The sequence below is a fragment of the Tursiops truncatus genome, chromosome 15 (genome assembly GCF_011762595.2).
Source record: "Tursiops truncatus isolate mTurTru1 chromosome 15, mTurTru1.mat.Y, whole genome shotgun sequence".
NCBI classification, from domain to species: domain Eukaryota; kingdom Metazoa; phylum Chordata; class Mammalia; order Artiodactyla; family Delphinidae; genus Tursiops; species Tursiops truncatus.
In genome coordinates this window covers 34,964,105-34,981,776 of record NC_047048.1, presented here as the reverse complement: position 1 = coordinate 34,981,776, position 17,672 = coordinate 34,964,105, and the positions used below count along the sequence as shown (strand labels likewise).

At 44.7% G+C, this 17,672-nt stretch overlaps 1 protein-coding gene across 7 annotated transcripts in view; it reads right to left on the bottom strand.

Moving 5' to 3' along the window:
* Positions 1 to 17,672, bottom strand: part of CREBBP (CREB binding protein) — a 132,540-nt gene that overhangs the window by 61,570 nt on the left and 53,298 nt on the right. For all 7 annotated transcript variants that reach the window (XM_073793266.1, XM_033840337.2, XM_033840340.2 and 4 more), the window contains exon 3: positions 11,688 to 11,864. In XM_073793266.1, the coding sequence (XP_073649367.1) occupies positions 11,688 to 11,864 (177 nt within the window). The remainder of the gene's footprint in view (positions 1 to 11,687; positions 11,865 to 17,672) is intronic.

Sequence of the window (17,672 nt, the reverse complement as noted above, 5' to 3'; positions counted from 1 at the left end):
TACCTGTTCTTAGAAAAACTTTGTTAAGATTATTTGGTGGTTAGCTCTGGGCAGGGGTGCGATCGTGTTTATAATTATGTATTGTTTGAATGTTTTACAAGTGTCCACTATTTTTATAAACAAAAAACATTCCACTTTGGGAGGGATCAGAAGAATCAGTAGAAAACAATGAACAATTAAATATAAAAAATAAAATTGTAGGGCTTCCCTGGTGGCACAGTGGTTGAGAGTCTGCCTGCCGATGCAGTGGACACAGGTTCGTGCCCCGGTCCAGGAAGATCCCACATGCCGCGGAGCGGCTGGGCCCGTGAGCCGTGGCCGCTGAGCCTGCGCGTCCGGAGCCTGTGCTCTGCAACAGGAGAGGCCACAACAGTGAGAGGCCCACGTACCACAAAAAAAAAAATAAAATTGTAAAGGTACTAGAAAGTATTAAATGAATATTTTGTAATGCAAAAGTGGTAAAGGCCTTCATAAAAATATGTAAATAAAGCAGTGGTTCCTAACCAATCCCTAGTAAAACCTCTTCAAATACAGATTTCCCATTTGTCCCTCCCAGGGACTATGATTCACAAATCTGGGGCGGAGCCAGAGGCATTTCTATTTGTTAAAGTTCCACAGGGAGTGCTTTATTATATTTAGCTTTCTACTTTTTAAAGATTTTCCAAAATGAACATGTATGTACTTTTACAGTTAGAATAAAACAAAACATTTAAGAGCAAAAGGGCCACAGGTGATTCTGATGCAGCGGCAGCCATGCATAATGGAAAAGCGCCAGGGCCAGGCCACTGTAATAGCAACCAACAAACTAGGAAAAATATCTGAAACACACAAGACAAAGCAAATAACACTGCAGGTATTATTCTTTTTCCTCTCCTTGGCCAGTCTTTATTTCTCAAGGACTTTGTGCCAGGCTCTGTGTTCAGTGCCCAACAGCATCAGCTCATTTAATACCCACCCACCCACCCCCAAGGGAGGACTAACTCAGGGTCCAAAGTGGCACTGGGCAGTGGTGGAGAGGGGGATCTAGCAGTAGACTGCCCACCTTTTAACCCTCCTGCTGCCCACCTTGTCAGAGGGTTGCCCACCTTGCTTTATAAAGCATTCTAAGAGAATCTAACAGAAAAACTGGCCAAGGACAGGAACTAGGCAACTCAAAAAATAAAAGCATACTAAACGTAAGTACTTTAATTCTTACCAGTAATCAAGAAATGCAAATCAAAATAATAAGACACCATTTCCTCCTATCAAAGGACAGAGTGATAATCCCCAGCCTTGGGAGCACTGTGCGATACTAGTGACCTGGTTCGTGGCTTTTCTTGGAAGGCAGTATAACAGTATCATTAAAGGCCTTAAAATGTATGAAATTTGCATTTCAGTAATTCCCATCAGATCACATGCAATTCCTAATCATGGAAGGGGGAGGTTACCACGGCGTGGGAGTCACACTGGTGCAATCGTGACCCCCCCACCCATGCCTGTCAGCATTTTGAACGATGAGAAACAGCAGATGAACACAAAGCACATGATCTAAGGGCTGTGGAGGGTACAGCCCACTCACCCCTTTTCAGTCTTTGCTAGATCTTTGCTCTTTGCATGTGTCACTTGTCACCATAACTCAACCGTCATTTACACCCCTGTCCATCACACGACCTTGAAACGCAAACATTTTATATTTATTGTGGTGTATTCCTTAATTTTTAAAGGAGTTTGATGTATTTTTATTAGGGTTGCGCTATTGTTACATAGGTTTGAGTAATCAGCACCAACCCCATTTTTTAAAATGCCCTTTATTCTATCCTAAGGATAGAATCACAGATATGCACAAGGAGTATGTATAATAAAGTTTATTCTGGCATTCTTTCTAGAAAAGGAAGTTATTTTCCATGAAGCGTCCAAGAACAGATTATAATGTCTGCAAAGGACTCTGTAATGCAAACAGTAAGAAGCAGACACTGACCAAGACAGAAGAGGGAATGAAAGTGCTTCCTCCTGCCACATAACCACTGCCCCCAATTCATGTCGGGCTGGATTCCTAGATATGGCCCTTCAGGATCAACCTGGCCCAGACATTCTACATTACTGATGGACTCCAGACCCACACTCCTCTGACATACTCCCCTGGCCCACCTGGAAACTTTACTTCTTCCCAACCTCCACTTAAAAGTCAGAAAATGACAAGAAAGCAAATACCAGGTGGGACAAAGCGTTGTTCTGCAATATTTGCTTGTTCTGATTCCCCCAGAAGGACCCTAGAACAGCTGGGTACACAAAGCTTTGCAGTCATAAAATAAAGAATATGCTCATTAAATGCAGAGCTATCAAACTAGGAAGAAGTGATAATCACCTGAGATGATAAAGATCAATTGGTAAGAAACCGAACATAGTTGTTTAGATAGAAGGAATAATGTTTCTGTGTTTTCTCCTTCTTGCTTGGTGTTTGTTGATTAAAAAAAATAAGATTACCTTCCAATTTAAGATTTAAATTCAATAGGGAAATAATTTAAAATGAGCAAGCTGGACCAGAATGATTTCTAAGCAATCTTCCAAATCAGAAATGCTGTGATTTCACAGCAGAAAACAAATGGCTAAGTCAAGAAAGAAAACTCGATGGGTGAGCCAGAGGGCCAAGGCACAGGACTGACAACTGGACAGACCCACTCTCTCCCCTGCCCTAAGGTCACTCCTTCCGACCCAGAGAGTCGGTCTGCCATGGAGGGCTGAGTGGTCAAATGCACCGGTGCAAAGAAACCCTAAAAGGTAAAAGCTGCTGAATCTATTCCAACAGCCAAGGTGACAGGCCAACCAGACCAGCAGGTCTTAACTGAGTTAAGGGGTCTTCACAGCATCAGGCCCATTCACCGAATGAGAATTACCAATCTACTAAAAACTTTTAAGGAATAATCTTCTTGACCATCAATATATACGAACATATTCTTCAAGAACATTTATTACAGTAAGTTTTTGATAACTTGGCAAATTAATCATTTGACTGAAAAATTCGTTTTTGGTGACTTGAGCCTTAGGGCCATTTCAGATAATTGTGGAAAAAAGTAAAAAGAAGTTAGGGTAATTAGGGCTGCGAAAAGACTGTTGTGGTTCCTGGCTCTTCAGACACAGTATTGCACTTACATTTTTGGTAGCTACGACTATCTCCTTCCAGATCCATTAAATGTGCTATCTACTGAGTTCTTCTTCCTTTTAAAAAATATATTTTTCATTAAAAATTTTTTTTAATTTTTAATTCTTTTAATACAGTCTTTTAAGGTGTCTACTGAGGTCTTCTTAAAATGGTCACTTCATTTTCCAGAAACACCTGTATTTGCTGCTATCGAGCAGGCAGAAATTCCATCACTAGTATGTGGTGGGCGCAGCTTGTTTAGACATGAAGAACCTTCCTACTGAGTCTCTACTTTACATGAAGTGAGAGGGCTGAATGTCTCTGGAGATAATTTATGTTGTTTTACCCAGAAAGTTTCATTGAAGAAAAGGCTACGCTAATTAGACCCTAGAAAAGACACTGTTGGTTAATGGAAACTCATCTTGGAAAGAAGTTAAATGATCTTGATTGAGTACTTGCAATACGTACAGTTGGTTCCTAATATCAAAGAATACTGTTAATTTTTCTCCATTTATAGTTTCCTGATATTCGCAACACATCATATTTTGTGCTTAGTCTATGTTTCCCAGCTGATATTTATTACCAAAACAAAAGGGGATGAGTTAAAACAGTAGAAAGGATTTATACAGGTACTAATAAGAATTTTAGAACTAAAAGTTATTCTTCAAAGGCCTCACATACACATTTTCTCAGAGATCTTCAAGTTACAGGTGAAGGCAATAAGTTGAGAATACGAAAGGTAAACTCCTAAAATTACAAAAACACTTGGATGGCTAATAATTACAGGCAAGCGCTCACTTCCCAACCTTGTCCCCTGTTTTCCAATTCAATTACTGAGGCATAATTCATAGCCACAGAGTGATTTTATACAGAAACTGTTCTCACGGTGAAGAGCTGACAAGAGTCTTCACTCGTCGTTTCCAGAGAAGGACGAGAGTGCCGGGAAGCACTCTCCCCAGTCCTAGGGTAGAGGGAAATACTAGACCACCAGTGATTTTAAATTCATGCTTGTGAAGTACAAGGAGCTAGTGGACAATGGTATGCGAACATCAGCATCTCCGCAGGGCAACTAAAACTGTGAGATGAGCCAATCAAAGACAACAACAAAGAGGAGACCCTTGGGTTCACAAAGTTCAATCAGTTCAAGTCTTGCTCCCTCAGTGATCAGAAACTGGACATGGAGGACAGAAAATCATAAGAGAATAAGACAGAAAAGGTGGAGGGAGACAGGGAAGCCTTCTGAAGTACTGAAGTGGACTCAAGACTAACAAAGTAGCCCACTCCACAGTGGGGCTGCCGGGCATCAGGTCACTGACACTGCAGGGGACAGTGGCTCTCAAAGACTAATCTACATCAAAATCACCGGAGGAGCTTATTTAAAGCTGCAGTTCCAGTGCAAAAGAAAGAACAAGTCCATCTATTTGGCAATTATCCTGAACCGCCTTACAGGGAAGTAGGTGGCATACACTGGAAAACTGAGAAAAAAACTAAAGTTTCACAAATAACAGTGACAGACAAGAACACAGATTCCTCACCCTCTTCTAAGGCATTCTGAACCAGGAGGGCAGGGTGGGGCCCAAGAATCAGTCCCACTGATGCAGTGGGTCCACTGACATGCTGAGAAACAGAGAGGACTAACCCCAAAACACACAGCTTGCCCTGGAAGAGCCGTAGCTAATGGCACCATCCCACATCTTTGTTATTCTGGCAGGACACAGAACACAGTTCTACAACCCTCCTCTGCATGGATAGTCAGTACTAGCGACACTTTCCTTCATTTTAGAGACATGAATCAGCAGCTGCCTGGGGGCCTCGTCCAAAGCCTCCAAGTTCAAATTCTCTGACACACGACCAAAATCCTAACACCATTCTCATGAGCTATTTTATTTTATTCTTCTGTGAGCAATTTTAATAAGCAGCACTACTGATGATTTTCCTCCATTACAACTTTAAGAATGGCAAAGTCTCCATAATACAGTTCTTAGTTTTTCTCAAAACAACAACATAACAAAAAACCCCAACACGTATGAACTTTCTATTAGAAATAACCCTTGTAAAATAAGCTCAAAATGGACTAAAGACCTAAATGCAAGGCGAGACACTATAAAACTCTTAGAGGAAAACATAGGCAGAACACTCTATGACATAAATAACAGCAAGATCCTTTTTGACCCACCTCCTAGAGAAATGGAAATAAAACCAAAAATAAACAAATGGGACCTAATGAAACTTAAAAGCTTTCGCACAGCAAAGGAAACCATAAACAAGATGAAAAGACAACCCTCAGAACGGGAGAAATTATTTGCAAACGAAGCAACTGACAAAGGATTAATCTCCAAAATTTACAAGCAGCTCATGCTGCTCAATATCAAAAAAACAAACAACCCAATCCAAAAATGGGCAGAAGACCTAAATAGACATTTCTCCAAAGAAGATATACAGATTGCCAACAAACACACGAAAGGATGCTCAACATCACTAATCATTAGCGAAATGCAAATCAAAACTACAATGAGGTATCACCTCACACCGGTCAGAACGGCCATCATCAAAACATCTACAAACAATAAATGCTGGAGAGGGTGTGGAGAAAAGCGAACCCTCTTGTACTGTTGGTGGGAATGTAAATTGATACAGCCACTGTGGAGACCAGTACGGAGGTTCCTTAAAAAACTAAAAATAGAACTACCGTATGACCCAGCAACCCCACTACTGGGCATATATCCTGAGAAAACCATAACTCAAAAAGATTCATGTACCACAGTCTTCACTGTAGCTCTATTTACAACAGCCAGGACATGGAAGCAACTTAAGTGTCTATCGACAGATGAATAGATAAAGATGATGTGGCACATATATACAATGGAGTATTAGCCATAAAAAGAAACGAAAATGAGTTATTTGTAGTGAGGTGGATGGACCTAGAGTCTGTCATACAGAGTGAAGTAAGTCAGAAAGAGAAAAACAAATACTGCATGCTAACACATATATATGGAATCTAAAAAACAGAAAAAAAGGTTCTGAAGAACCTAGAGGCAGGACAGGAATAAAGACACAGACGTAGAGAATGGACTTGAGAACACGGAGAGGGGGAAGGGTAAGCTGGGACGAACTGAGAGAGTGACATGATATATACACTACCAAATGTAAAATCGATAGCTAGTGGGAAGCAGCCACATAGCACAGGGAGATCAGCTCGGTGCTTTGTGACCACCTAGAGGGATGGGATAGGGAGGGTGCGAGGGAGACGCAAGAGGGAGGAGATCTGAGGATATATGTGTATGTATGGCTGATTCACTTTGTTATAAAGCAGAAACTAACACACCATTGTAGAGCAATTATATTCCAATAAAGATGTTAAAAAAGAAAGAAAGAAAGAAAGAAAGAACCCTTGTAGGAGACCGCACTGGGGAGCCCCACAGGAGACTCTGTGAGAGAAACTGATGATGAGGCCCCTTTGGTCACCAAACTTTCTTAGATTAGATAAGCCCAAGATGTGTCCCACTTCGAAACAGTGCTCCTTTAAAACAATCCCAGACCCATCATGAAGGTCAGCAATGACCTAACTGACAAATCCAGTGCCAAATGATGTATTTCCCTCCTTCCTGCAAATGCTCCCTTGCTCTCCGTGTTATGACTTTTTCAGGTGAAAATGGCAAGAAGGGTAATGTCACCAAGGAATCAGGTGGCCTCCTCTTCCAGAGGACTGCCCTGAACAACTCTCCCCCACCCCACGCACTCTCATGCAAATCTCTCCTTCGAGAAGGCCCACATGGACCTTGAAGTCAGGCCACAAAAGACAACCCAACCTATACCCCTGCCCAAACCTGTTCTTGTCAGTAAAATTTACATAATTTTGAAATTTTTATATCCATGTGAGCTATCCTAGAAAACTGGATAGTGAATATATATTTAATAGTTGTCACTCTTATTAATTACAATTATGAACAAGTAACGTAGTTAGTACACATACTGCGTCTTGTTAGACCTAAAACTTGTTTGTTTCTAAAATACATCCTGATTTCAAAGATGCTACAAATGTGAAAAAAATTTGCATCTTAGAATCATGAAATACAATGTAATAATATGGTAAAAGTTCTAAGAAGCTTCAAAAATCTGTAGAAAGTTAAGAAATTACAAATAAAATGGCCAAAGACACAGCTGCAACGAAATCCATGTGAAAATTTAGGGAGATGTGGTATTTGCTTTTGAATATTGTCCTGGGGATATATATGTCCTCAAAAGGACCCCATTTGCCATAGGGTCTCTGAACCTTTTGGAGCTCCAGGCAGCACATAGACCTTGGTGATCAACAGGTCTCCATGACTACGGGCCACACTTAAGTCTCACGGAAGATGTTCCGTGCTTCCTGACCGTCCCACAGATCCCCTGAATATTCCAGCGATGCTCTTTGGTCTTCAACTCACTCACCATCTCAGCAGCCACCATCTCTGCCTGTCCAAACGATCTCCTCTCTCAGCTTCAGTGACATCAGTCCCTTGCTGTCCCCTTTGCCAGTTCCTCCTCTGCCTGGTCTCTCTTCCTGTGCTCCCCTCTGAGCCACGGCATCCACTCCACAGCCCTTCTACCATAGCATGCTTACTGCCAGCTCCCGATGGATAGTGGTTGCCCTACTTGTATGTCTACCCATCTGCCTGGCCTCTTCACCTACACATCTCGCAATCATCTCAAGAGGAGCATGTCTAAAGTGGAATTACGAATGCCCTCCCCTTCATCTGCCTTCTCCCAGTCTGTTCCTCCGCTAGCTCTGTAAATGGTCCTGCCTCCCACCAAGTCATCTCACATGGTGACCCCACATATCCACTCTAGTGGCAAACCTCATCTGGTCTCCCGTCCCCTCTGTAATCAATGGCCTCCAGGCCCCCATCTCCGCTAGCCTAGAGCACTGCAGTGGCCACTGCCACCCATGGCCCTCCTTGAGACGGCTCCTGCCCAGCCCCCAATATCCACTTCACACCGCTTTCCTCTCACCCTTCCCACTGGACTGCTGCTGGCTCCTACACAAGCCAATGCTCTCCCAGTGCCCTGGGGTCTCCGCGGCTCCTGCTCATCCTTCCAATCTTGCCCTTAAAACCCCCTACTTGGTGCGGCCTTCTCTCTGATGGCTCCACCTAAGGAGGTCCCTGTGTCAACCTCAACCTCTCCGTGCTACTCAGACCTGTTAGGGCAGTTGGCATTTGTAATTATTTGTTTTCCATCACCACCACCCCCAATTTCACGAAAGAGGGGTGAGCTCTATGTAACTCACACCAGCACTCCAGATGCACCTGGGCTCAGATAAGGTGCTCAACAAATGAGACGAGTTAAAGGAATGGCCACATCCCCTCGCTTCCTGAGCACCACCAGTGCTGCGGGAATCCTCTAGGAGAGGAAACAAGCATGAGTCCCTCGGCCAGTGACCAAGTGTCAATCGTCCCACAGAGAGCTCAACCAGGGCACCAGGTGATTCGGTATCAGAGTCCTGAGCTCAACTGTTTGGCACACTGAACCTAGCTGGGCTTTAAAAGACCACTCCCCAAAGCATGACAAAAAACACAAATATGTTCAAGGCTCCAAATTTTTCTCCTTTATTAATTAAAGAAATCTAGATCTTTGGTAACTGCTCTCCCTCACTGTACAAAAACCTCTGGGCTCCAAGGGGCCAGAAACAATTTACAAAACTCAAGGAAGACAACAAAACATGTTTGAGGAACTGCAAATAAGCAATGTAAACACACCCCAAAGGGCTCGGAGCCACTAAAACATGACACCAGGACATACTGAAGGAGCTTTGGGCCTTGCAGACAAGAAGTTACATAGCCCTGAATGAACCGAAAGCCCTCAGACCCTCAGCCTCTTCATCTGTAAAATGGGAGGTGTAGTGATGTCTTTCAAGAGGCTGTCAAAAGAATAAGGTAAAACACAGGGTGAGAAAGCACTTAGAAAGATACTAGGCAAATTATGTGCACTTGCTGCCCTGCTTCTCTGTCAGTTCCCTCTGGTTCCTGTGCGCCCAATAGCGTGAAGGCCGTGGCTGGGTCACCTGGCCTGGTGAAGCCTGCCCCGAGCCCCGCGGTAAACGTCTGAGGACTTCACTCCAAAGGCACCAGCTGCGGATCTCTCCGAGAGTCCACCCGTGCCCCTGTGGAAAAGTGGTGGCTAGGCTCCCATACACCAAGATACTTCCCCAGTTCACCATGCGGGTAGCCTGATAAGGCCAAAGCGAGGGGAGAGGGGGAGAGAACTGGTTTTATCTATTAGATGTCACAGACAGAAGGATGAAATGTTACTGCTACTGCCTCCCCCAACCATTCCCCGGAGCAGGGGCTTTCAACTGGGGCCAACTATAGGGGGGTCGGGGTAGAGGGCTGTGAGCATCGAGTGGGTGAAGGCCAGGGATATTGCTAAACATCCCACAATACACAGGATGGCCCCCACAACAGAGAAAGATCGCACCCCAAACGTCAACAGCGCCAAGGGAGAGAGAATCCTTCCCTAGCCCAAAGGGCTCCAGCCCAGGCACAGGTGGAGGCAACCAGAAGCCTCTTTCCAGTCTGGTCCGAACCTGCCCTTGACAAGCACACCACTCTCAGGAATTCAGTCCCCTGGAGCCGCAGAGGCAGGCAGAGGAACCTGCAGTGAAAGGATTCTGCCACTAAGTTGGGGGTAAAGGAGAAAGGATGAAAAAGTGGGCCTGGAGAAGATTTAAAAAAAGAAAAGGGAAGAAAATGTTAGGTCAGGGTTTCTCAGACTACAAAACACAGAATGTCTGTGAAAAGCAAACACTCTTACTCTGAAGCCAAAATGTGCTCCAGGTCACTGACCAAACCCAGGTGACAATCAACAGTACTGAAGTGCACGCTACTGCCCTCCCAGTGAGGACTGGAAAAGGAAAGGCAGGCGAGAACAGAAGAGCAGGGCTGGGGATCCTGGCCTGCTGCCCCCAGGGCTGACAGGAGCCACGTGAAGGGAGCAGTGGGCTTTGTTGTAAGTTCTGGGTCTGTATGGCCGGGAACAGGGCAATCCTGGCAACAAAATGTTACTGGAAGAAGAGAAGCAGATCCAGGCAAGTTACAGGGGGATGATCAGAAGAAGAAATAAAGAAGTAAAAACTGGAAGCAGCTTGAAAACAGATCTCATTGCTTGTACCCTTTCTTTTTAAAGAAGGAAGAATGTAGCAAACTGAGAGCGAATCTGATTAGGATACCTCAGTATCACTCCCTTTTCTGATTTTTTTTTTTTTTTTTTGCTGCGTTGGGTCTTCGATGCTGTGCACAGGCCTTCTCTTGTTGTGGTGCACGGGCTTCTCATTGCAGTGACTTCTCTTGTTGCAGAGCACAGGCTCTAGGTGCATGGGCTTCAGTAGTTGTGGCTTGCGGGCTCTAGAGCGCAGGCTCAGCAGTTGTGGCGCACGGGCTTTGTTGCTCCGCGGCATGTGGGATCTTCTTGGACTAGGGCTCGAACCCGTGTCCCCTGCACTGGCAGGCAGATTCTTAACCACTGAGCCACCAGGGAAGCCCCTTTTTCTGATTTTTAACAAAAACAAAGAAAAAGAGATCCAACTCTTCCTGCTTCCAACAGCCGCAAAACTTCTAAGTACTGTAAGCAGTCAATTCCTTAGTTTTGGCAAATATACCAAGGTTATAGAAGATGTTAACATCAAGAGAAGCGGGTGATGGAGATACAGGAATTCTTGTCTGTATCTTTACAACAAATACTTCAAATTAAAGTTTTTTAAAAATCGAAAGACAAAAAGCAACTTTTTCTGAACATAATCCCCCAGCTTTCTTCTGAGTCTTCCCAAATCACTCTGCACAACTATGTGGATGGCAGCCCTGGCAGCGCAAGCCTAGGGGAGAGGACAGTGGCTGCTCCAGGCCCTGACCCATCGCTAAAGGCACATCAGAGACGCAGAAGCCATATATGCACGGTGAGGTCCGACAAAAGAACACATTTACCCTTAGTGGCCGGAATTAAAAGAGATGCCATTTTGTGGCACAAAAGGAACCATTTTCCCATTAATAATCTGGGTTAGTTAGGTTGAGAGTTCCAAGGGTAGTTTCTATTTTACAGGTAGGAAATCTCAGGGAGAATGAAGACATGTGAAACCATCTGTCAAGTCAGACAGGACACACACATCTCACAGACAAGGTACAGTTCTCTGAAGATAAATGTCCTTCGTAACAGAAATGGATGGACTTCTACTGACAGCTTCAACCACTAACAGACAGGAAGTGTAAAAAAGCCCATCTCTCCAATTCTCTTGGCTCTACTGCTGAATCAAGAGGGTGACCTCTGGAGGAAAATCAAAATGACGCATGGACATGAACCCTCTCCCTCCACATAGGGACCTCGGGAAGACTAGCTGAATCATCTAAACTAGCCCCTTACGGGCAGCTCATCACAGAAAATTAAACTCACTGAGAGAGCGTATGCATGAGAAATACAGGTTATTTTCCTTTTACCCATGACGCACTTTTAGTTGCAGATCTTCACTGTCAGCACGATAAAATCCACACACCAAAGCACCCACTGGAGACCCACAGCTCTAAGATCAAGGGCAACTTACCATGTTTGGCACGTTGGTGACTGAAGCATTCTTGATGTCTGTAGCGAAGGGAGGCAAGCTATTGACCATGCTCTGCTTGCTGGGCAGCTGAGGGTTCACTCCAGGGGCTCCCATCTGCTGCCCTCCAGTTTGACTAAAGGGTTGTCCAAATGGACTTGTGTTACCAGTCATTCCCATCTGAAACAAAAAGAGCAACATCAGCCATCCTGACGCGACCACATATGAAAGGAAGAGCCTCAGAAATGCTCACTTTGACCCACTGAAGCAAAAATCATTATTTCCTGTAAAATCTTCATTTCAATTATAAATTAAAGGCTCATTCTCAGGGTTCACAATTAGGATTATGAACAGAGCAACTTGCTCAAACAGCTACAGACTAAAGGCAGGAGACTAGTGAAGCTGCTCCCAACAACCCCATCTGTCCCCTCCTCCTAAATATCATCCCAAGAGCCAGCACTTTTCCACCTTTACCCCTCAGCCATACTCCTCACGCCAAGTCCCCTACCCTGAGAGTGGCACTGACCCATTAAGATCATATGGAAAACAAAACCTTCCAGAATAACTGACAAAGGGGAGCTCCTTCAGTTTAATCCTTAATTACTCTATAAGTAATTCGTTTCTTTCAGCTACCACCCCCCAATCAGATTTAAGTTTCCATTATTTCAAAATGCACAGCAGAAATACTGACAAAGAAATGATATAATGTCTGGGATCTGCTTTAAAACCTAGTGAGGCAAGGGGTAGTGTCAATGAAAAACGACTGGACAAACGTCGGTGACTCCTCACCAGGGGACAGGTGTGTGTGGGTGTTATACTAGCCCCTCTAATATTATACGTATTTGAAGTTTTCCATAATAAAGTCCTATTTTAATTACAGAGAAATAAAAGAAACTGTAGAGTAGATAAAGCCAAGAATGGAAAGGAGGAACCCCACCTATGCCGCGGGGTGGGGCAGCAACCAACCACAGGAGTCAGAGATCCACTCCAGTCAAGAGACCCCGGCCAGGTTCCCGCCAGACCCCTCAGCTCTAATCTCCACATGCATGAATCCGGGAATCCCCACAGTGATGTCCTGCTGCTCAGCCACCCCCTCTGGAGAAGCAGAGTCTCATTACTAAGAGAGTGGCTTTTCTAGTCTGCCTGCTTTGCTCTCTCACGAAGTTGCAACAATCCATCTGCTCCTACTGCCTGCTCTAGTTTTCTGGTGTCCTGGTGCATTTGATGTTTAGAAACTGGGAGGAAGGAGTCTCCTGAAGGGAAGAGCCCCCTTCCCTAGGGGAGAGAGTTTCCATTCAAGAAATCACAGCTCAGTTCTCTCCACCAACCTCACATGGTGACTGCACCAGCCCATTCATGCTGGTTAACTCACGTTCCTTCTACGGACCTTTATCTCACCTGAAAGATGAGCGTCTTGCACAAGACAACTGCATTACTTCTTTCAGCTCTAAAATTCTAGGCTGCAAACAAACAGATGCTCAACACAATCGACCCCTTCCTGCTGAAATGTCCGCATAAAAACACAAATAAAACCAAACTACTGTAACCAAAAAGATCTTGTTCTGGCATTTTCATATGTACTGGTGGTTTCCACATATAGCCCTCACAGCGGTACTTCTCAAGTTTTTGAAAGTGAACACATTCTAGCTGCCACTTTTGCCTTATTTGCTTTACTCGAGTAAACTGAAACAAATTTAAATTCAACTGAAATTCAAAGTGAACTTGAGAAAACTGAAACAAAAACAAACTCTTTACGAAGCCCACTAAGTAGGCTCAACTCTGAATTCAGATGATTTAATCAAGGTGAGACTTAATCAGCAAACTTTTAACATAAAGGACATTTCTGATTCTCAACTAGGTTCCTTCAGTTGTTATCTGAAACTCAGAAGAACCGAAGCAAAAACCTATATTTTCAGGAAGTGTTACACTAAATTAACTCCACGTAATGATTACTTTTTGTAGAATTCTGCATAAACTCAAACACTGCTCTCAGAGCCCCAAGAATCTGGGGAAAAAACATGGTTATAATTTCCATTTCCTAAATTTCATTTAAAATTTCTCTACTTAGGACCAAACATGTCAGAAGACACATGCATCAATTGACCCTCCATGAATCCGTGCTCACAGTCAGCCAGCGTTTACCTAGCGCCTGCTATGAACCAAGCCCGGTTCAGAACACATTCAGATGCAATTTTCCTACTTGTCATAGAGCTTGCTCCATGTAACCACCAATCTGATAAACAAGAAAAATCAATGTTGTTATGGAAGTTTCTAGTACTGATGAATCAAAGTGGATGGCAGCTGGGGGGTGGGAAAAGAGAGGCAACTGTCCTTCCACTGATGCCAACTGTCCAAGGCAGTCAGCTCTTTGGTGTAGAGAGGGACATAAATACCAAGAGGTCAAAGAGCTTCCAAAGGGGACCTGTGCAGCTCAAAGTTCATCAGCCCTGTTAAAAACGTCTAAGGCTCTGCGAATATTGGGACGGTGTTCACATGATCACCTTGCCAGGGTGAAAACTGGGTGGGTGTGTGGCCTGGTCAGTTGGCTACTACTTGCCTGGTAAGCCTCTGGGACAAAGCACCGAAGTGCTGTGGACACTGACAGATTTCATCAGGAAATCTGTTCTCACCTTTTCTTCTTGGCCATTCCAGAGTGAAGGAAACCTCTCAACATGGTTTCAATTCTCATGGGACAAGAACCAAGGTAAAGTCAAAGATCACAGACAGCAGGTAAGGAATGGCCAGCTCACAGGAGGCTATGTGTCTAAAAAAAAAATTGGGGAAAATCCCAACCTCAGCCTATGACAACACATTCCAAGGATGAACCAAAGCAAGCCACAGCCACCTTCGGGATCAGGCTCCAAGGTCACGGACCAGCTCCCTGGTCCAGGGCCAGTCCCTCCTTAACATCAGAGCTAACAGAGGCCTAGGTAAGGACAGTCCTCTAACAGGCCACCCAGCCACATCAGCCAACTAGGCCCCGTGGTTCCAACTACCCCCTGGCAGAGCTTGGTAGAACCGGAAGGCTGCTCCAGTCCTAGCCTGCAGTTTTGAGTAAAAGCCCTTCACTTCTAGAGATTTCTAGATTTCTGATTTCCTGTCTGTATCTCTTCTCCTTTGATCAGATCAAACATTCCCAAGTCTAGCTAACACGTTTTTTTTTAGCACCAACGTGTTCTTTAGCTCATGATGAAATAGTATAAATCGAGATGTTTCTCTAACTCCAATTAATAAAATCAACGTATTTAATTTCCCAACAGTTACTTGATAGCAATATAGTAAACTTTATTTTCTTTTGTCTTTTCTTTTTTTTTTTGCGGCACGCGGGCCTCTCACTGCTGTGGCCTCTCCCGCTGCAGAGCGCAGGTCCCGGACACGCAGGCTCAGCGGCCATGGCTCATGGGCCCAGCCGCTCCGCGGCATATGGGATCCTCCCGGACCGGGGCTCGAAGCCCCAGTAAACTTTATTTTCAACTGAAGTTTATCAGATTTTGGTTTAAGGCTGCTACAGAACCAGCACACAATCTTTTCAATAATATTCAAAAAGTAGAACAGCAGGGCTTCCCTGGTGGCCCAGTGGTTGGGAGTCCGCTTGCCGATGCAGGGGACACGGGTTAGTGCCCCAGTCTGGGAAGATCCCACATGCCGTGGAGTGGCTGGGCCCGTGAGCCATGGCCGCTGAGCCTGCGCTTCCGGAGCCTGTGCTCCGCGATGGGAGAGGCCACAGCAGTGAGAGGCCCGCGTACCGCAAAAAAAAAAAAAAAAAAAGTAGAACAGCAGAAATAGGCAACTGTTCAGTTAATGGTGCAGTTTATATAAGAACAAATTAAAGCCTACAGAATAAATATTTATATTCTGCCTCATTCAGCAACAGCCCATACATGTTAAAATATCCTTTCACTCTATTCTTCCAGAGCCCTTTTAAGCATTTAATTCAAGTTCAACCTTAGAAAATAGGAAAAGTTAAGTATGGTAAGTACTGAAAAAAAGGCAAGCTCCCCCATAAGAAAATCTAAATTAAACAATGCGTTATAGGTCTACCAAGTATCCCCATGAAAATGCATTCTTGTAACCAAGTGTATCAATCAATCATTTGAGAACCTACTTACTCTGTTGTTTGTCTATCACTTCAATGAGACAATAAAGACATGTAAACTACAGTCCCTGTGTACCAGGGAAGAACAAACTAGATAAGAAGGTAAAAAAGACAACCTCCCCCAAACCCCCCAAAACTAGTGCCAGATCCTGAGGCCTACCCCCTGCCCCAGGATGGGATTAGGTATTAGTCTTGGCATGACTCTAAAGCATGAGACCAGATGAGGAAACCTGTCTTTAGGGTTTAGTCCAAACAAACCTGAACAATGCCTACACAAGCCTCATTATGAAACAAAGGTAGTGTCCGCAGCAAATTCTGTTGATAGCACCTGGCCCATCAGTCAAAAACTGCTGAAGTTCTGAGCTGTTAGGCAAGAAGGTGAATGACAGACATCACAGAAGAGGGACAGAGTAGACGATGCTTCTCTACTCTGACAGACACATACTACAGATATGCTATGGAAGGTTCAAAACAGGACACGACTCTGTGGCAGTATCTGTCATAATAATATTTATGACAACCCATCCTAAATCTATCTTTGGCACAAAACCAGGATGAAACTTCTTGCCTTCCTGGAACATACATCTCCTCTGTGTCCTTGGGCCCCAGTACATAGTGGGTATCAATTAGTATTTGGGGAAAGAACCAAATAAATGAACACTCCAAGAGACCCACTGCATCATGCAGCCCACCCCTCGGAACAACAGAAACCCCAACATCAGCCCTGAGGGCAGGGGGGGGAAATCAAAGAACCGTGCCCCAGTCACAGAAGCCAAGCACAGATAAGGGTCACCACTGGGTGAAGCGGGCACTGGGAGTGGCAGCAGAACAGGCTCCTTTCTGTTTTCTAAACAGTCACCACGAGGATCTCAGCTACTAGCTGCAATGGACAGGCTGTCAGTCGACTGGCCTGTGCTCAAAGGTTGAGCACAAAGAGCATATGCACTCGGAGTTGGTTTTACAGGACAAATACGATTTTGTGCCCCATGACAGCACAGACGGGAGCCCGGCCTGGCTGTACAACAGGCACTCTGTGCTTACGTGCACTAGGCCAGCAAACCTTTGGCTTTGGTGCAAGGCCTCAGCCAGGCCCAAGCCCAGAGCTTCCCACTGGTGCACTGCGATAATGGTCCATCAGCCTCCATGGTCACCTGTGGCTGCAAACGGCCTCCTCTGCTGAGCTCAGTGTGGGACAAATATTTCACTTTCTACTTGTGTCATGATATGACAACTATCAACATAATAAGAGAACAAGTCGTGGGCTGCAAAAGAGCAGGAAGATTCTCTCCACCACACTGCACTAACCCGGAGAAGATCTCTACTACTTACCTAACTCATCTAATCAAATAAGGTAGTAACTGAAAACCCAAAGTACTAAGAAGGGGTGTTAAGGAGAAGTAACAATGATCATGTAAGTTTCTCCCCAGAATAGGTTTCTACAATAGTAGCAAGCCAAGTATTCCTTTTCTTGCTCTTTCTTAGGAAAATGGGACAGAGAAACACTTTCTTTGCAGTTAGGGCCACCACAGGTTGTAGCTCCTCTACCATCATCAGCAGCCCAAACTCCCTTGAGAGACAGTGGGCCTGGGCCTGCCTGGGCAGTCCGTGGCAGGCAGGGGTGCCTGGGCAGAAACGTCTGTACACATTTTGTGTGATGTGCATTTTTGAGAGAAAAGGTCCATTATTAGATTCTCAAAAGGGGTCCTAAGATCCCCTAAAGATTAAGGATGCCTGCCCTTGGGGAAGGCAACTCCCTCTTCCTAGACCTCACACACCCCTGCCACATACGGGCCTTTTCCAGTAGCAGACTCCCATCCAGAGATGTCAACCACTAACGTAACAACGACCCTCACAAATGAAATCTCCCCAATTTCCATCTCCAAACATCCTCT